Source organism: Physella acuta, unplaced genomic scaffold (genome assembly GCF_028476545.2).
Source record: "Physella acuta isolate Inbredline_101_S28 unplaced genomic scaffold, ASM2847654v3 ptg000094l, whole genome shotgun sequence".
In the NCBI taxonomy this organism is placed as follows: Eukaryota; Metazoa; Mollusca; class Gastropoda; family Physidae; genus Physella; species Physella acuta.
Genome location: NW_026731614.1, coordinates 835,001 through 857,500, shown reverse-complemented (window position 1 = coordinate 857,500; position 22,500 = coordinate 835,001). Strand labels below are relative to the sequence as shown.

The 22,500-nt window shown below is 33.8% G+C and overlaps 2 protein-coding genes across 2 annotated transcripts in view; both read left to right on the top strand.

The window, feature by feature from the left end:
• LOC131929207 (uncharacterized) overlaps positions 1-982 on the top strand; it is a 9,774-nt gene extending 8,792 nt beyond the window's left edge. Inside the window, exons 9-10 of the mRNA XM_059285332.1 lie at positions 162-256; positions 810-982. Coding sequence (XP_059141315.1) covers positions 162-237 — 76 coding nt within the window. The 3' untranslated portion in view covers positions 238-256; positions 810-982. The remainder of the gene's footprint in view (positions 1-161; positions 257-809) is intronic.
• LOC131929181 (uncharacterized) overlaps positions 1-22,500 on the top strand; it is an 80,900-nt gene that overhangs the window by 46,549 nt on the left and 11,851 nt on the right. The gene's annotated exons all lie outside the window — the stretch shown is intronic.

The window sequence follows — 22,500 nt, the reverse complement described above, 5'->3', positions numbered from 1 at the left end:
TATATATATATATATATATATATTATATATATATATATATATATATATATTATATATATATATATATTCATCAAAACGTGTATCTAGTTTTTTAATGAAATAAATGAAATTATATTTTAAAGTGTGAACACTTGTTGATAAAGTTTAACTTGCATTTTCAGCACCCCTTCAGCGAGAGGCTTCGCACCATCTCACTACATCTCGATCGTAGCACCAATCGATAATTTTTCCTTTTAATCGATCAAATCAAAGTCAGGTAGTAGCGTTAACTGTTATTTAAGTAAGAATATCAAGGTAACGCTAAGCATAAACTATTACCTTAAAGTATAGGGAGTAAAGCTAAGCATAAGATTGTAAACCTAAGCATAAGTTGATAATCCTAAGTTTTAGGATGATAATCGTAACCTTACGCAGAAAGTGAGGAACTGATTGTACTTGTAGTAGATGTTTACATGGGCTCAAGTTTTGAATACGTCATTGTAAATATGAACATGGTTTCAATTTCAGTAAACGAGAAATATGGTTGAGGCTTCAACTACAGTTGGTGTGTGTGTGTGTGGGAAGGGAGGAGGGTTTGATTTTAAATCAGACACAGGTTGAAGTGGTGGTACTGGGTAAAGGGAGGGGACGAAAATAATGTTGGGGTGTGGCATTTACACACAGGTTGACAACGGTTTTTTTTATCATCGTAGGATAATATTTATCGGCTTCTAAACTATATAGAGAGATTTTAAACGCTACTAGAGCGAAACCACGCGAAACTCTTTACACCATTTGATTGGGTACATTTTATTTATTTCTGTACTTAGCTTAAAGTGGCAGCGTGACGCCATCAATCGCTGGCAGACGTCTTTCTCCAGAATTGAACCGGGGTACCCACTACATATCGTCAGTAACAGGATTTGCTTTCGGAATCTACATCGTGGGGCTTACCTCGGAGTACCAGTTCATTCATTCCGCAGGCTTTTATATTACTGACTTTAGTGGGGGTAAGTGCCGGCTTACTTTTATATTACTGACTTTAGTGGGGTAAGTGCCGGCTTACTTTTATATTATTGACTTCAGTGGGGTAAGTGGCGGCTTACTTTTATATTACTGACTTCAGTGAGGTAAGTGCCAGCTTATTTTTATAATACTGACTTCAGTGGGGTAAGTGCCGGCTTACTTTTGTTTTAATGACTTCAGTGGGGTAAGTGCCGGCTTACTTTTATATTATTGACTTCACTGGGGTAAATGCCGGCTTACTTTTATATTATTGACTTCAGTGGGGTTACTGCCGGCTTACTTTTATGTTACTGACTTCAGTGGGGTAAGTGCCGGCTTACTTTTATATTATTGACTTCAGTGGGGTAAGTGGCGGCTTACTTTTATATTACTGACTTCAGTGAGGTAAGTGCCAGCTTATTTTTATAATACTGACTTCAGTGGGGTAAGTGCCGGCTTACTTTTGTTTTTAATGACTTCAGTGGGGTAAGTGCCGGCTTACTTTTATATTTCTGACTTCACTGGGGTAAGTGCCGGCTTACTTTTATATTATTGACTTCAGTGGGGTTACTGCCGGCTTACTTTTATATTATTGACTTCACTGGGGTAAGTGCCGGCTTACTTTTATGTTACTGGACTTCAGTGGGGTAAGTGCCGGTTTACTTTTATATTATTGACTTCAGTGGGGTTACTGCCGGCTTACTTTTATATTATTGACTTCAGTGGGGTAAGTGCCGGCTTACTTTTATGTTATTGACTTCAGTGGGGTAAATGCCGGCTTACTTTTATATTATTGACTTCAGTGGGGTAAGTGCCGGCTTACTTTTATATTACTGACTTCAGTGGGGTAAGTGCCGGCTTACTTTTATATTTCTGACGTCACTTGGGTAAATGCCGGCTTACTTTTATATTACTAACTTCAGTGGGGTAAGTGCCGGCTTACTTTTATATTATTGACTTCAGTGGGGTAAGTGCCCGCTTACTTCAAGCCGCTTTTCATTGACTATATATATATATATATATATATATATATATATATATATATATATATATATATATATATATATATACTGACCACACAGACAGGTCCGGCGCCAGGTTATTTAGCGCCCTAGGAAAACTTATTATATTAACCACCCCCCGCAAGTTTTTATTCGGACCGACATATATTATATTATATTTATATACGCAATATATAAACACAAAAACATAAACAGCCAGCATTGATTATGCACTAAACACAAATTGTTTATTAGAAACCTGTAGAGCCAAACTTCCAAAAACCATGACATTTGTCATTGATGTGGTTTATTTAATGTTATATTCATTTTATTTGTCTCTGCATTTTTATGTTTAATAATTTTTAGCGCAATTTCCATTCTGGAGAATTGCGTTTATTAACTCTTTTCTGGGAATGGATGGATGGATGTGTGTCCGCAGCTTTAAGTCGTATCTCCTCCTCAACGAAGCAATATCGAGGACTAGTTTCAAAAGCAAATATGTTAAGCAAGTTACCAGGATGAACTTAGGCCAAAAACATTCCAGGTTTCTTTCATGGATTTCCCGGAAAAGCCAAAAAACCTCGAAAAAATGCAGTTTTTGGCCCATATATCGGCAACCAGACCACTTAGCGACTTGAAACATGTACCAATCGATTCCTGCCATAATTTAGAACAATATTGCCGAAGAAAGTTTTCAAAAATATCCTTTCGTTTGGTCACACAAATTTTTTTGAATTAATTAAAATTTGGACCGAATTAGTAGGCATTTTATCCAACCACACCACACGCGTCATCACGTTCAATAGCTGCGCCATCACATTCAATGGCTGCGACATCACGTTCGGTAGCTAGGCGCGCAATGGTTTTTAGTCATGTTACTCTATTGTAAATAAAACATGTAAAATACTGAAAAAAAATTAATAAAAAACGTTTTAATAACTAACCAATGGTTTTACTAACCCTGCTCTTGATTTACGCTACGACAGAGCTATTTTTAGATAACATAAGGAAATTGCGCTAAAATTGTCACTAGACTTTTTTTAATTACTTGTTTTTTAAAATGTATGTTTACTCAGTCTTTTGATGTTTTGTTTATTAATTTTAAGTCATCCATGTGGTATATCATATCTCACAATAATTGTGTGTAAAAAATAAAATCCATAATAAGACATTGAATAGGAAAATGTATATTCGACTAAAAATAATCATAAATACTATAAATATTTTACTGTGAGATATTTTGTCTGACATGTTTTGTCTGAGATCATTTTAACGCCGGCCTTTCTGACACTTGACCTAGTATGGTTTGAGACGTTATGATATAAATTTCAGCTTACCACGCCCTGGACAGAATTGTCGATGCACAGTTTTAGAACAATGTATTAACATTTTTTTTCACAGACGTGTGAGAAAACAACACCTCGCTACAACGATGGGGTAGATAACGACTGCGATGGTTATATTGATGAAGAAAGAGAGAATTCGAAAGGTACTAAAAATAGACACCGTCTGTTCATTATTAGCATTATACAAACAATTAAATATAAATAAATATGTTTCCTGTCTAAATATCATTGTTGCCTGCTGTTTAATTGACTCTACTGCTGTGGTAACAGATGATGACCGCGATGGTGATTTAGATGAAGATATGGCGTCGTACACTAAAAGTAAGTCCTGACTCTGTCGTTAGTGTTAGAGTTAAGGTCTGACTCTTTGATTAGTGTTAGAGTTAAGGTCTGACTCTTGGGTTATTGTTAGAGTTAAGGTTTGACTCTTTGATTAGTGTTAGAGTTAAGGTCTGACTCTTGGGTTATTGTTAGAGTTAAGGTCTGACTCTTTGATTAATGTTAGAGTTAAGGTCTGACTCTTTGATTAGTGTTAGAGTTATGGTCTGACTCTTTAGTTAGTGTTAGAGTTAAGGTCTGACTCTTGGGTTAGTGTTAGACGTTTGGCCTGACTCTTGGATTAGTGTTAGAGTTAAGGTCTAAGACTTGGGTTAGTGTTAGAGTTAAGGTCTGACTCTTTAGTTGGTGTTAGAGTTAAGGTCTAAGACTTGAGTTAGTGTTAGACGTTTGGCCTGACTCTTGGAATAGTGTTAGAGTTAAGGTCTGACTCTTTAGTTGGTGTTAGAGTTAAGGTCTAAGACTTGAGTTAGTGTTAGACGTTTGGCCTGACTCTTGGATTAGTGTTAGAGTTAAGGTCTGACTATGGTGTTCTAAAATTACGTCAAGTAGAGCTAGAATTCTGTTTTTTCTTTACAACCATTCAGAGCTTTTCCTTAATGCAAACATTAAAACGCAAACAAATCTAAAGAATAATGTTTCTTTTGGCGCCCCATCAGATTATTCTACATACATTCTGCATAACCAAAAAAAAAAGAAAAGGGATATCCATTTACTCGACATTACCTGATGCTGAAATTTAAGTTTTGCTTTTAACCAGAATCCCAAAATTTCGGCCCAATTTTTACCTGGTAAAAAAACAAAATATTGCATAGGCTGTTATAGTAAATGTACACAAATCTTGAGTGGAATCAAGTTCACTCTATTTATATTCCTTTCTCTTGTAGCCTACCTAGAAGGCATAACTTTACCGCTACCACCACCAGTACCCCCGTTCGTGGCAGGATTTTTACCTCCAGGTTAGAAAAAAAATTATTTCTCAGAACCAATAATATAGACATACTTTAACTTACAATTTTTTTTTTATTTTTGAATATTTTATATAGGCCTTACTTACAATATATAAAAATTATTCGTTCTATTCAAACATATTACATATTTAAAAAATACTAATTTGTAAGTCCGGAATTATCAAACTGTATAATATAATTTAGCGTTCTAATTTTTAAACTATGTTATGCAACGGTTTAATTTTGAAACATTTTTTCTCTGAAAATTTTAGACTGCCCTTGTCCAGAGGTTACTAGCTGCCAAATGGAGATGTGCAAGTAAATTAAATTTTCAGCAGATATTTAATACTTATGTTATTTCGTTAATTTTATAGTTAAGCTTTTTGTGGAACTAGGTGAAACAGGAAACAAACGATCAAATAGTATAAAAATATATTTGATTATCAAGCTAAAGTTGGCACAATATTCATTTTAAATAACAAATGAATGTTACCTCTAGTTAAACCGTATAAAAATCAAATAAAGGCGAAGATAGGATATGGCTTTAATTATTGTGTGATAAAACACTGAATTTATTAACGTGTTCTCACTTTCCTCGCTATTTCCGTTCTTATGTCTTTTCTTTCATGTGTATAAATTGTATGTATATATATATATATATATATATATATATATATATATATATATATATATATATATATATATATGAATATATGTTTGTATAGATATGTATATGATGAGAGATATATGTGTATATATGTGTATATATTTAGATAAATTGGGATAAATATAAATGTATATATATATTATATATATATATATTATATATATATATATATATATATATATATATATATATATATTTATATTTATATATATATATATATATATATATATAATATATAATATATATTATATATTATATATATATATATGAATATATATATATATATATATATATATATATATATATATATATATATATATATATATATATATATATATAATATAGACTGCCTAAGTTGTGATCGCGTTTTCATTATTCTGGGTGCGATTTCATTGTTAGTAGCTTCTTGTTTGGCTCTTGTTTGTATAGCATTCTATATGCAATGCGTCATGGACCAAAAGCAGTGTTTCTTCCAGACTTTTTTCTCCGGGGGGGGGCACTTGAAATTTTTGGAGGAGGCAGTAGACTTTCTTCTGGGGGGCGGACACTTTTAAAAGTATATATTTTCTATATAAATTATATAAATTTCATTTCGTTCGGGGGGGGGGGGGGGCGGTAAAAAAATTTCGGGGGGGCTTAGCCCCCCCCCCCCCCCCCGAAGAGATGCCTGGAAGAAACTCTGACCAAAAGGACCGTCAGATCAAGAGACAGACATACCAGATGGCTGCCAAAATAAAAATAATCCAAATCTTAATGGAAAAGAATTTGTGAATCAAGTTATTTCTGAACTAAAGAACATGTGGTATGAACTTAAACTAGTTCAAAGAAAACCAATGCAACTAAGAAATAAAAAAAATGATGATAACAAGGATGCAGACAAATGAATCAGCTTATTGGGTTGAGAGTTTTAAATTCATTCAATTCAAACCGTAATTTTCATCAAGGAATCCCAACAATCGCCTTACAAAGCCATATTCGGATGCAAAGCAAAATTGGGACTTAACACTTCTAATCTAACAAGAGAGGCTCTCGATAATTTAGTTACTGAGGAAGATCTTGAGAACATTAAACAAGAATTGGAGGTTGCCTCAGCTAACACATCTGCTGCCGTGGCGCAACGTCCAGACCAGCTGCGTGACAATAATGTGGCCAACAGATTCTGTGTAGTTTGTGAAAAACATTGTAGTGCAGCCCATTCTTGTGGATCCTGATGTCCAAGCAATCTGCGGAATAACCAATGATGGAGACAAAGGGTATGGAGAGAATAGTACTCGCAGAATATGTCACAATAAACAAGAAACCATGGATAACAGGCCTGCAGCTCATACTACCTTGCAAACTCAAGGTGCTAAGATGCTAACAAAATCAGACAAAATTCTAAACAAGCTGAAGTGGGAGGTACTGGTCGCATCCGTATTCCAGATGTTGACAGAGGTCGCGGTGATCCTCGATGCGTCACTGCAGTTCTCATGAGCGTCGAGGGCGCTTTCTACAAGCTAGGAACGGTACATGGTGTATTTAAACAACTATAAGCTAGAAGTGAGTTTTCAATTCTTTACGAAAAACTGCTCTCATTGTCGCTCGATGCCACTGAGGAAAACCACTACGAGCCATCGCATCTTCACAATCCCTGACCGGTGGGCAAGGCTACATTTACTGCAACTGCACAACCTAGTGCACAACAAATCGCTGCAATTTCTATGATCTTTAAGGTATAAAAAAAAACAAAATCTGCTCATGATCTTCTAATTCGGACTTTGATCGGTCGTCCCTAGCCAGATGATCTTCTAATTCGGACTGGCCTGTCCACCATGGCCAGTCCGCGGACTGGCCGGCCAAATGCCGAAATCAAGAACAATTTCAGACTTTGGCTGGTCCACCATCGCCAGTCCGCGAATTGGCCGGCCAAAGGCCGAAATGAAATAAAGTTTCGGACTTTGGCCGGTCAATGAGAGGCAATATTGGCTAATTCGCGCATTGGCCGGTCAATGCGCGCTTTGGCCGACTTCGGGTTTTGACCGTAACATATATATATATATATATATATATATATATATATATATATATATATATGTATATATATATATATATATATATATATATATATATATATATATATATATATAGGCTTACATTCATTTATTTACCGATCAAAGTTCAGTAACTTTGTTTAAACTGTCAATTTTGTTACTCTTTGTTTTGATTACTTGACAGCTTTTATGGTAGGCTTACATCTTTTAAAACAAATGGAATTATCAAAATATTTAATGACGTATATGTAAAAAAACTGATCGTGGTTGGTTAGAATAAGTAAAGTGTTGTTGCTATATTTCAGTCAACTTAATGACTATATTGTGTGCCTTGAGAGCATAGTGAGAATGCCCAGTTGCGATATTCAGAGTCGAATTGAAGCTATGAAAAAGTTAAGGTTAAAGGAAATACGGACTTCGCAAAATAACTGCATAAGTAAGTTTCCAAACCTAACCTAACCTAACCTAACCTAACCTAACCTAACCTAACCTAACCTAACCTAACCTAACCTAACCTAACCTAACCTAACCTAACCTAACCTAACCTAACCTAACCTAACCTAACCTAACCTAACCTAACCTAACCTAACCTAACCTAACCTAACCTAACCTAACCTAACCTAACCTAACCTAACCTAACCTAACCTAACCTAACCTAACCTAACCTAACCTAACCTAACCTAACCTAACCTAACCTAACCTAACCTAACCTAACCTAACCTAACCTAACCTAACCTAACCTAACCTAACCTAACCTAACCTAACCTAACCTAACCTAACCTAACCTAACCTAACCTAACCTAACCTTATATATATATATATATATATATATATATATATATATATATATATATATATATATATATATATATATTACCCTGTTTAGAGCAATGTCCTACATATCTCCATAACTGCATCCCATCCGACGCAAAGTCCGGAGATACCTTAACATGCAGGTATTTAATGTAACACACGGATTACTAACCGGAGAATGCTGATATCAAACACGTTTACTTTTGATTTGTTTAGTTATGTTGGTTTATTGCTTATATAATAGATTTAACCAACAACCCGTTTAAAGTCCTTAGTAAAATGTATGCTTTAGTTATGTAACAGAGAGCCTGTTAGATTCACATCAACAGTACCTGTTCAAAGTTTGATTTTTTCCCATTGCCAATTGAGTTATATGCATGCAGTGCCTGGTCAAAATCTTATTTTTCGGTATTATAGATAACTAGTTTAATTACAATGTTTATTATTTAGTTTAACTTCTGTTTACAATGTTTATTGTTTAGTTTAACTTCTGTACTACAGCCAGTTTGAGTTATACCTCCAATGTTTGAAAGCAGTGTACACCAACCCCAGTTGTTCACCTTCGTTCAGAGAAGAGGCGAATAGGTGGATTGTTAGCACGGAAAATTTAGAAGAAAAACATCTTTGTCGTGAGTACCATACTATCTCCTGCACTAAAAGAATGTGCGTTTCAGTTTGTGTTTTAACATCTAATCTGTTGGGTTTTAAAACAACAACACTATAATGATTTAATGTTATGGTTTCGATTTCAACTGCGCTGAAAGTGTAATGATGGAAAGTTAGGGTCCTAGGTTTCAGGTTTTTGGTGCAGCATTAGTTCTCTAGACGCTTTCAACAATATTCCTTGACATATAATTTAGGCTACATCCGAGCCAAAAGTAATTTGCTACTTAGCAAATATATACAATATGTAAGATGACTGTATTCCCCTCTAGATCTCTAAACTATGCTATTGTTTAAAATAAGGTGGTAATATATACTAATTGATTTAAGAAATTGGTTACTTTATACATTTATCGACGATGTTTTAAAATCTTCTTTCGTTTTATTTTAACAATAATATTTCGATTATGTCTACACTGTGAATATGAAATTGTTTGCTTACCTACTCGGACGAATGTCGACAGAGGTAGTCTTACATTATTTACTTTTTTTATTGAACTAGTTTACTATTAATCCAAGATGTTTTCATGTCAAATTATGTAATGTTTCAAACGTTTTGACATGGTATTCTTTTAAAATTTAAATGGTCGTAGCAATGTTAACATCACTTTAATCCACAAAAAAGACGGTATTAATGCGAATGATGAAGATCGTTAAAAACGCACGCTGTTGGCACATTATGAAAAGATAGCCACAGAATCAATAGCGAAGTTATTTGAATTACAGTTTGATAAGTTAGTTACAAAAAAGTCGATAAAGGTCGTTACATGTATAATTAGTGAAGGCACTTAATTACCATTACAGACTCAACGGCCAATAGAAGCCCACCCCACACGTGCCCTTGTACATATGTGGTGGGCTACCACCACCCCCAACCCCAACTCTCTCATACCATATCCAGCCCCTGTCCATGGACAGTTGTCATTCCACCCTCAGTGTTTCTTCCAGACTTTTTTCTCCGGGGGGGGGGGGGCACTTGAAATTTTCGGGGGGCGGTAAACTTTCTTCGAGGGGACGGACACTGTTAAAAGTATATATTTTCTATATAAATTATATAAATTTCATTCCGAAGAGATGCCTGGAAGAAACTCTGTCCACCCTTTACCCAGCCCTTAGTTGCTTTTTGCAAAAATTTCGTGTTGATATTTCAGTTCAAGAGCTGACGACGAAATCACGTAAGTGATTTTCTTTGAGTATTTTGTGTATTTCTGCTCTAGTTGAGTATTTTATGTATTTCTGCTCTAGTTGAGTATTTTATGTATTTCTGCTCTAGTTGAGTATTTTATGTATTTCTGCTCTAGTTAAAACATATTTCTTTGAGTATTTTAGGTAGTTCTGTTCTAAATAAAACAAATGTAAAGACTTTTATAATACTAAACTTTTAAAGTATCCACATGTACTTACAGACTCAGTTTCCTTTACTTTTTAGCTTTATTCATACAGTACGCATTTTCGACTTGTACGGACTGGTACAGTTTTAGTTTGTCTAGCTTTGTAGTTTTAGTCATACGGTACGCATCATCGACTTGTACAGTTTTAGTTTGTCTTGTTTTCTAGTTTTAGTCATACGGTACGCATCATCGACTTGTACGGACTGGTACAGTTTTAGTTTGTCTTGCTTTCTAGATTTAGTCATACGGTACGCATCATCGACTGGTGCAGTTTTACACTAGCCATACCTCTTTCTGACATATAATTTCATTCATTGAAAATGGTGCACTTATATATTTTTTTAATCCTGAAACGTTAAATATTTAATTTAATGGTGATGCAATCTTTAGTGGAAGGCAGGGAAGGATCTGTTGTTGTAATAAAAAATATTTTAAAATAGAATGGCGTTTTCTTCGTTGGGGGGGGGGGGGGGGGGGGGTGGTGGGGGGGGGGAGTGGGGGTTGTACGCCGGAGTTAGTGGGTTGAGTCACTTGATTCGGTTCAATGGACTTAAAATAGAGCTGAAATTAATGTGGAATTAAAGGGAAATAATTTTATAAGCAGGGTCGATGATGTATGTCACAGCCTTTTTGTATGACTGGGTTCATGGCACAAACTAAAGGCAAATACAAACCACATTATTGGTGATTTTACTGTCTTTTATTGATATCAGATAATATAGCAGCTACACTACTAGAACCGCGACTTCAGTTTCGTCATCTCCTCGCGCTCTATCTACCTCTCTCTGCTTCCTTTCCTCTACATTTAACTGTTACAATGTATATAGTAAAATGAGATACATCAAATCAGACATTCTTCCAATTGAAATGTCTACACCCATAGCCGTCTTCCTACTGTTTATTTTTTCTTTTTTATTAGAACTAATTTGAGTATTAAAAAAGCAACACATTTTTGTAGTTTCAAAGACATTGTAATAAAGAGTATAAACAGCAATTACATGAAGAAAGTAAAGAGACAAAACTAGATTAAAATTATTATTAGGGGATGCTACTCTTTTCCTTTTGACGGGTTACTTCCCTTCTGTCCCATCCTCAAATGTCAAGCCAAAAGCTGATATTGGGTGACCCATGGCCAAAGACAAAAATGACCACGGGAAAATGTCACTGTAGAACTGATCTATTATTCCGTGTATCCTTAACTTCCCGTGACCCAAAACTGACCCCTGGAGATGAGGGTGTGCTGACTTTATAAGGTTGGGGTGGGGGGGGGGGGGAGGTGTATATCTCTTTCGAGCATTCGGATTGTCACCCTTGAGCTAGAACTATTAAAGTCAGAGGCGTAGCGAGGGGGGGGGGGGGGGGCGGACCGCACCGGGTGACACCATTTATAGTAATTCAAAATATGTTTTGACGGTCATATACACTGGTGATGATGTAGTAGTTTACTTCTCACTGTCTTTGTTAAAATTTTCATTTTTTTTTTAAATTTGAGTTCCCAGTCTATTTTTTCGTTTTTCTTTGAGTATTTCGTAGCATAAAGCTTTATCTTGTAATGAATTGCCAATAGAGTCGCTCTTTAAATAGCCGTCGCAACGAGTTTATTTCCATCTTCTGTTCTTTGTCTAGTCGTTTTGATTGAACTAAGTGTGCTTTGTTTCTTGTGGCTGTTAGTAAAATTACATAGCGTTAGAAATGTGCTTTATCAATGATAGAACCAAATAGTGGAGGCTATTTACAAGCGGGTACAGCGCACTTAGTAGTGAGATACATTTAAAATGACAATTTACTTTTCAACTATTTCAAACTCAATCGACGCAGCCGAGGATTGGAGTGAGTATTCAGGAAAGTGCCTAAAGTTTACTCGAGAAAAAAAACAATACGCTGAAGCCTCCCAAGAGTGCACTGATATGGGTGCAGAGCTTCTGACAATCAAGGATACCAACGAAAATCTGGGAGCTTCGTGTACGTATCCAAAGTTTTATACGACAAGCTTAATTCAAACATTTTTATATTATTGAAAACCCATTTTTTGGAGAGATTATTATAGTATTAAAAAAAATTCCCTTGATTAAAATAATTCGAAATTTTTAATAAACCCCATAAGTTCAAATACTTCCAGAATATAATAGAAACAAGTATATTAAAGTATTCTTGTTATTATAATATAACTCAACATGATAAAAACTCTATTATATATTAAAGAACCAGCTTTAAAATAACATGATCCCGGGTCATCATGAAACGGCATGATACAAATTATTTCTAGACTAATTTATAATAGTAATATAATGGCTAATTAATTATAAAGCTTTTAGTGAATGTTTTAGTGAATATTGACTATATATATTTTTAGATTGAGGAAAATATATATGTTAGGAGAAATACAGCGATTTAAAAATGTCTACGTTGATCTAAAACCTGCTTTTTTAACGATGTTATTCCTTTCTGTACTTGTATAGCAAATTGTATACCAATATGAGATGGCACAATGAATAACCTTTTCCGCGTAGTTGGTAGTAGCAAAATGAATTCAAATAGAATATGTTTATTGAAAACCTTCCAGTTTGAGATATTGGAGAAATTAAAGTCGGAGAAAATATTGACCTCAAAATAAATTAAAGTAGGCAAAACTTGACGTCAAAATACATTAAAGTAGGCAAACCTAGGTAGTTCTTGATCCTCATAACAAATTCACGGCGTTTATAGAAATAAATCGGCTACTAACAAATTCACGGCGTTTATAGAAATAAATCGGCTACTAACAAATTCACGGCGTTGATAGAATTAAATCGGCTACTAACAAATTCACGGCGTTGATAGAATTAAATCGGCTACTAACAAATTCACGGCGTTGATAGAATTAAATCGGCTACTATCGCTAAAAGAATACAATCTCATCCGTGACTTTTATCCTCGGACTGACACACATCCTGACAGTATCCTGACAGTATCCTGACAGTATCCTGACAGTATCCTGACAGTATCCTGACAGTATCCTGACAGTATCCTGACAGTATCCTGACAGTATCCTGACAGTATCCTGACAGTATCCTGACAGTATCCTGACAGTATCCTGACAGTATCCTGACAGTATCCTGACAGTATCTTGACAGTATCCTGACAGTATCACTAGTCTTAGCCTTGCCATTAAAACCTTCATCAAAGGGTGTTATGTATTGCCGTGAACATTATGTTTACATTTGTGTCATTTCGAAAGAAAACTAATTAAACACAGTTAGGAGGCTTTTCTTTTAATTAAGCTGGACCTAGAAGTTTGTTTACTTTTTTTTTTACAACAGCATCTCTAACCGATGGTGGGGAAGATACTGTATATATGGGATTGATAAAAAGAAGCGGTCAATGGGGTTGGCAGGCTGGTACCGCACTTTCATTTGAATATTGGCAAGACGGTAAGTCCAAAAAAACTAATGAAGATTAGAACTATGCAGCTGCCATAGCAGTCTGTTCAATAGATTCAGTAGATTTATTATGTAGGTTTTATTACATTATTAGCTAAATGGTCTCATTTCATAAGTGATGTTAACATTGTACTGCCATAGCACTCTGTTCAGTAGATTCAATAGATATATTATGTTAACATTGTACTGCCATAGCAGTCTATTCAGTAGATTCAATAGATATATTATGTTAACAATGCACTGCCATAGCAGTCTATTCAGTAGATTCAATAGATATATTATGTTAACATTGCACTGCCATAGCAGTCTATTCAGTAGATTCAATAGATATATTATGTTAACATTGCACTGCCATAGCAGTCTATTCAGTAGATTCAATAGATATATTATGTTAACATTGCACTGCCATAGCAGTCTATTCAGTAGATTCAATAGATATATTATGTTAACATTGCACTGCCATAGCAGTCTATTCAGTAGATTCAATAGATATATTATGTTAACAATGCACTGCCATAGCAGTCTATTCAGTAGATTCAATAGATATATTATGTTAACATTGCACTGCCATAGCAGTCTATTCAGTAGATTCAATAGATATATTATGTTAACATTGTACCGCAGCTGCTGCTGCTAACGCTAACAGCACAGATAACGGCAACGATTGTGCAGTCTTGGATAAAACAATCGCCTTTAAATGGCGACCTGTCCTGTGCACTTCAGCTCATAGTTTCATTTGTCAAAAGGCATCATGTGGTAAGAGATGATGACAGTCAAACCTGACCTGACATGACCTGACTTGGGCTGACCTGACCTGACCTTGGCTAACCTGGGCTGACCTGACCTGGACTGACCTAATCTGACCTGACCTGACCTAATCTGACCTGACCTGACCTGACCTGGGCTGACCTCACCTGACCTGAGCTGGGCTGACCTGACCTGAACCGATGTGTGCGTGTTTGTCTGAGTGTGTGTGTGCGCGAGAGAGAAAGAAAGAGAGTTTAAGTTGCATTAATCATATATTCGTTTTCTTCTTTTGTTGTAGGTACAAAGCCATTAGCAAAAAGTAAGGATTTTCAATTGTAATTGTATACAGATATTTTTGCTGAAATTTGTAATCGCAAATGTAATTAAAAGGGATTCACCCAATACATCTTCTAACAGATTACTTAGTAAAAGTTTCAGCTATTGAAAAGACAGGTATTTTTTTAATAATTAAATTGCTTTCTATTATAGGTGCTATATATAAAATAGAAGGTAAGTTTTTCTTTTTATTCTAGTTTATGATGTTTTTATTCTGTTGCAATTTATAAAACCACTTTATTTTGTCGGGGTAATATCACAATTATATATATATATATATATATATATATATATATATATATATATAGTATTTAAAACTAAACTATCTTACCGCAATAAGAAAATGCTGTCATAAAGTATCGAAACAACTCTGTACAGAGACATACCTTGGAATTAGCAAAAATGCCGGGCCATGAAAAAACAGATCAAATCAAATTGAAAACTTGATCTAAACGTTGAAGGAAACAGACAACGAATTTGTAAACTATTTCAGTGAAGCGGAACGAATAAATACCGCCCATCAAAGAGTGTAAAGAACAGATTGAAATTAAAGAAAAAAGTCTTCCTCTCTGTCCACAAAATAAAAAAAAAAATTGAAAGTCTGGAATGGTAGCTGACGAAGCAATGAAGCACCTGGCCTAGACAATGTTATGCTTACCCCAATAACGCTCGTATGCTGTTTAATATATTCAACACACGCTAATTAATTCTAATTTTTAGTTCCGAAAAATGAATATTGCTACTGATAGAGCTAATAATGTTAATCATGTATTAAATGGCATTAATATACCCACCAAGAATAATAACAAAAACGTTCGATAATAAGACTATTTAATTTGGTTCAAAATATTTTTAAAAAAAAATGAAAGTTAGTGAAGAAAAATGTATTATCCTCAATGTATTTTAATGAAACACATTTTATGTCATATTATGAATGCTTTGAGGTGGTAACAATCTCAACTACGTTTGAAAATAGGTTATTTATAATATTTTCGGATTCGTATGAATCTTTAAAAAAGCTTAGTTGTATGCATACATATATATGTATGATATTATATATAAATATAGTAACTAATAAATATATAATTAGGGCATATATACTTAAAGAGATAGAGAGAGACGAACAGTCAGACAGACACATAGATAGACAATTTATCAAATTGCATTTCTTATTTCTTTCAATAGCATGTTTGATATATTTATAAAGTTTGTATTTTGAGGTATTTGTAATCTAACGTCACTGTTTAAATCTTTTATTAGACAAAATTTATACCCCGAACTCAGGTAGGATTTCACTATATTCTCCTTAATGATTTCATATTTGTTAGTACTATATTATCCTTAATGATTTCATATTTGTTAGTCCTATATTCTCCTTAATGATTTCATATTTGTTAGTACTATATTCTCCTTAATGATTTCATATTTGTTAGTACTATATTATCCTTAATGATTTCATATTTGTTAGTACTATATTCTCCTTAATGATTTCATATTTGTTAGTACTATATTATCATTAATGAATATATTTATTAGTACTATATTCTCATTAATGAATTCAGATTTATTAGTACTGTATTCTCCTTAGTGAATTCAAGTTTATTAGTGCTAACAATCAATTCACTAAGTTTTAAATTTCTGTTTTATTTGTGTGACATAATGAATAGGAGTTTTTTTGCACAACATTTAATCATTCAACGATTAAGATATATTATTAGAGTTTAAGAATGGCTGTTAATTTTATGTAATAAATGAAACTGATATATATTTTATAGGGCGTCTCTGAGATTGATAGTGAGCGTAATTTAATGAACTATTGCTTTATATAAACACATTTGTATTGATTTTCAGGCATTCCAGCTTTACGAGCTGTGATTAGTAGAATAAAAACACAAACAATTAAAAGAGGTAACAGTCCAAACCTCTTTTAAATCACGTATATTAAGCGCCGCAATATTTCTATAGTTAACAGTTACTAATATACTGATATAGGTATTATATATATATATATATATATATATATATATATATATATATATATATATATATATATATATATATATATATATATATGTATATATATATAATTATATATATATATATAATTATATATATATATATGTATATAAATAATGAATTATATATATACATGCATATAAATATGCAAATGCATTTATATATATATAAATATAAATATATATATATATATATATATATATATATATATATATATATATATATATATATATATATATATATATATAAGCCTGGCTTTAATTACTATTAATCAATAACTGTAACGGATGTTCTTATAATAAGCAGACAATTTTTCTTAGCTTGCCCACAGAACCCTCGCGATTGTCAGATTACCGGACCAACTAGATGCACGTAAGTCAATCGTGTCCGTGTTAAATGGTGCCCTTTCAAATTGTTACCATTAGGCACATTTATAAATGGTGCTTTTGATAAATAACATGGCAAAAAAAAGTTATTTGCATTATAGTATCTAGGGTATGTTTGCTTTGGAGTATGCAGTAGTGTAGCACGCTGGTTTTGACCATAGCTTTCATTGAGCTGAATAGTGTTAAATCTAAGTGATGTCGGCCATAAATATTGCTAGTAGAAGTTGAGTATTACTGTCTAAGTAATGTGGTGAATTGAATTTTAGTAATGAATCATTGTAATTCACATAAACAATACCTGTTGTGTGAATTTGTAAATTACTTAATATTAAGGGCAATTAGTTTTTAATAGTGACTTCACCTATATAATTCAACGTTTTTAATGTTTTTGTTTCAAAAAGTAATGAAAATAAATATTTCGTCGGTTCCATGACAAATGATCTCAGGACAAATGATATTTTGTCTGAGATATTTTGTCTGAGATCAATTGTCCGTGGTATCATTTGTCCTGATATATTTTGTCCTGGTATCTTTTGTCCTGAGATCATTTGTCCTGAGATCATTTGTCCTGAGATCATTTGTCCTGAGATCATTTGTCCTGAGATCATTTGTCCGTGAGATATTTTGTCTGGGATCATTTGTCATTGAGATCATTTGTCATTGAGATCATTTGTCCTGAGATCATTTGTCCGTGAGATATTTTGTCTGAGATATTTTGTCTGGGATCATTTGTCCTGAGATCATTTGTCCTGTCACCATTTCGTCTACTACAAGAAGAATCTGCTAGACAGCATCCATTTTATGATTAAGGTTATCATCTTATTGTTTAAGGTAGTCCCGTGTTAGCCACAGGTTTACTGTTTCTTTTTTGTGTTAATTTACTTTAGTTTTAGTCAGAAACTAGCGGTGTAGGGTATTAGCGCTAACCTGTAGCGATATAGGCCTACAAGATTGAAGTTAGCCTGTAGCAATGTACAGGATTAATGTAAGCATGTATTGATATAAGGATTAAAGTTAGCCTTTAGCTATAAGTTGTATTTTCACAGAAGCCTTGAAGGGGGTTGGGTAAGTCAGATGTATATGATAGTGTTTTATCTAGGTGAATTGTTTTCCAATTTTTATGGCCCAATGTCTCCATTTCTATATAATTGTTAAACCTAACCCTAAAGCATTGCAGGTTTCTTCCTTTAGAAAGTTCCATAGTTAACTTTTATAGATTTTAATGAGCTTTTGTTAAATGCGAAATCAGTCGATGTCTTATCTTTCAGTACGATTCATTATCAAATTGATTGTTTTCAAGAATTTATTAAAAACGTAAAATGCTCAATGGCCAAAAAATACGATGGAATGGTCATGATAACTGATCTAGTCAACAGATGCTACCGTAAGTATAATTTTATTAAAATTGAAGATGTTAATTTAAAAAAAAAGATTCTATCAAATTCTAATTTTTGTGTATGTTTACTTTATTAATTGTAGTGTTGACTAAGTAGTGAGCCTACTAATTTGTGTTGATATAACTTGTATGGGACGGCAATGTGAACCTACAAATTTGTGTTGATATAACTTGTATAGGACGGCAATGTGAACCTACTAATTTGTGTTGATATAACTTGTATGGGACGGCAATGTGAACCTACTAATTTGTGTTGATATAACTTGTATGGGACGGCAATGTGAACCTACTAATTTGTGTTGATATAACTTGTATAGGACGGCAATGTGAACCTACTAATTTGTGTTGATATAACTTGTATGGGACGGCAGTGTGAACCTACTAATTTGTGTTGATATAACTTGTATGGGACGGCAATGTGAACCTACTAATTTGTGTTGATATAACTTGTATGGGACGGCAATGTGAACCTACTAATTTGTGTTGATATAACTTGTATGGGACGGCAATTTGAACCTTTTTTTTAGTAAGGAAATAACGTGTTCGTTTAAATGGTTATTCTAAAATAATAAATTGTTTTTAATCGCGTCTCTTTTTGCCACATTCTCAGTTATGGGTGGTGCGCCAGAAATGACAGAATCAACCCCGAGCACTACACCAGAAGGTAATGGCACACACACACACACATACACACACACCACAACCTTACCCCCCACAACACATCTTTCCCCCACACTCCGCCAAGCCACAAAGCATTACAGTCAATTAAACGGGATCATTTAGAATATCTACTATTTTGCATCAACTTAATATTTAAATTACAAGGCGTGTTTAATTATTACATTTGATTAAAAATAGTAAAAATTCGAGACGATCCCATTTACCCCCTCTGTGTAATATAATATATGCATGTTTATATATACACACACACACACATATATATATATATATATATATATATATATATATATATATATATATATATATATATATATATATATATATATATATATATATATATATACTAGCCGTTCCGGCCAGGCCCTGCTCTGGCTTCTGTGAAAAACCTTTCTGTTAAAGACCATTACCTGTGTGTTTAGTAATCATCATAAACCCGGCATTGCCCACCCAAACCAAAACCAACCAAAACAACAAAACGCAAACATAACGCTAACACAATTACAAATACAAACGAAAACAAAAACCTAACAACAAACCCAACCACAAACACCAATACCAACAAAAAAAACAACGAAAAAGCAAACGAAAACAAACCAAATCCAAACGCAAAACCAACCAAAAACACAAATACAAACCCAAACAAAAAAAAAACAAAAACGAAAAAAGAAAGAACAAAAACGAACCAAATCAAAACGCAACCACTAACGCAAACCCACCTAAACACAAAGAAAACACTAACGCGAACATAAACGCCCGGGGCGGAATCACCTGTTTTAGCTTAATGAACGACTATAGTACCCCAACTTATTCATAGTCTTTTGCACTCACTTAATCGAACGCGCCTGTTTCAATTTAATGAACAATTTTAATACTCCAAGCTTATCTGTAAAATACCTAAAACATTTTCACTTGATCAATCCCCGCTAATTATGTAATTATTTTTTTTCCCAACACCAAAACAAAGTAATAAAAAGTAAATTATTTTCCACTAATGCAATGGTTTTATAAAGGGAAGTAATTGTGTTTTCCTAATTTATCAAAGGGAAGTAAGTGCTATATGACTAAATAAAGACATAATTAAAATTTTTGTAAAAGATGATATTTTTTTAAAACTTGTGTTTAATGAACATGCCGACAATTATTACTACGAGCCGGCCCGCGGCATAACATACGCTGCTATTTAGTTCTTGTTTTTTCTACTTTTCAGTAATTCATAATTTGTGAATTCGACAGTACCAACGCTGCCACTGAAAATATTTCTTTAAAACACTATCATTAGCTCGTTAAGGACCATAACCCCCCCCCCCCTCTTTCCTCTCCCCCCCCCCTACGTTTAAAATCGTTGGCTCTGCTTGTATACATTTAGAGTGAACACAGCTCACTAAAACCACGTAGGGGTGGGGAGGTAGGGAGCGCGTTTGCAGCTTGTTTTCTAGCGGCTCCCAGAAGAGAATTATATATATAGATAATTTGAAAAATGAAAATTATTCCCCAACACTTTCAATAGTAATTTTTTAACTCATAAATTTAGACACATGCGCACGATAATTGTCTAAGACTTAAATCCATCCAAGACCAACGACAAACATATGCGTTACATACAGAACTGAGCTTTATATATTAGATATATATATATATATATATATATATATATATATATATATATATTGACTTAAAAAGTTAATTTATATTGTACTAATCTTAGGTCAAACTGATTTCCCTATTGATGTAAATGTTACTACGAGGCAAGTTTTCACAGTCACAGGTATCTTCGAATTGTTTACTTCTTTTATCTGTTTATTTTGTATCCGTGGTCACTGGGTTATGCTTTTTTACTTGCTCCTCTTTTTATACAAGTACCAGGCATTTTCGCTTGCCTATAAATCTTACCTATAAATAGTACACCTACTCTAAACAGAACACTATTTCTAATTAATTTAAACATCAACCGTTTCAATTCAAAAGTATATTTTAATAATTAAAAGTAAGAGATCTCGTTTTTCGGTTACTATTGTTACCTAATGGAGTCAGTACATTTTGGTAGGTCGGCGAAGTAGAAGGGGTGGGAATGAAGAGCGAACGAATGCCATCTTGAAGGTCTCGAGTTCGGATACCGGTTTGGAGGCCGTGTGACGTACAGCATTCAATTCAGTCCCGAAGGAGATATATTACCATTGAGCATTCCGGTACAATAGCATCAGTGAACTAATCCCCCCCCCCCCCCCAATCCTTTGTTTCAGAATCAATATCAACAAGAGACCCTGGCACCTCAGCCACCGAGGCTTATACACCGTCGCTATCTCCAGGAGGTATGAGTATATTGTGATTTGATCTTTGTACTTATGGTAAACTAGTCGGCTTAACACGGCCAGTTTACACTCAATATATATGCTGGTTATTTAATTTTCAGGATAGCTTGTCCAATCTAATAAGCAAAGGTTAATATATTATGTCATGAGTATAGTTGTGGGTTATTTGTACATCTTATTTTTTTTATTTACAGCCGAATGCGAGGATCTGTATAAAGTGTGCGAGCCAAACCCTTCTGAGAGGATATCTTGGTGCCAGTAAGTGACACTTCCAATTATACCAGTACATACCTCTGTAACATACACATCTAAATATACCAATACATACCTCTGTAACATACATACCCCAATATACCAATACATACCTCTGTAAGTTACACACCCCAATATACCAATACATACCTTTTTAAGTTACACAACGAAATATACCAATACATACCTCTGTAACATACACATCTAAATATACCACTATATACCTCTGTAAATTACACATCCCAATATACCAATACATACCTCTGTAAGTTACACTTCTAATTATACCAATACATACCTCCTTAAGTTACACTTCGAATTATACCAATACATACCTCTGTAAGTTACACTTCGAATTATACCAATACATACCTCTGTAAGTTACACTTCTAATTATACCAATACATACCTCTGTAAGTTACACGTCTCAATATACCAATACATAAATAAACTGTTTTTACCTTGTAATCAGAAAAGTGGATAACCATTGGAATTGCATGAAAGGACTCATTAATACACAAACTTGTAGCGAAGACATCAGAAGATTGGCGTCTCAATGGATGATTGAGAATGGCCGTCCTCCTCATTGCCCACGTAAGGGAATTAAAAATAACGGCTCACATTATTTACCCTGCTAAGTAATAATAGGCGTGTGTTACAAATAGAGTAGAGCTGAATGAACCTGTATTACATTCTTACAGATATCTTATATATATATCAATATATTTCTCTCTCTCTCTCTCTCTCTCTTTATATATATATATATATATATATATA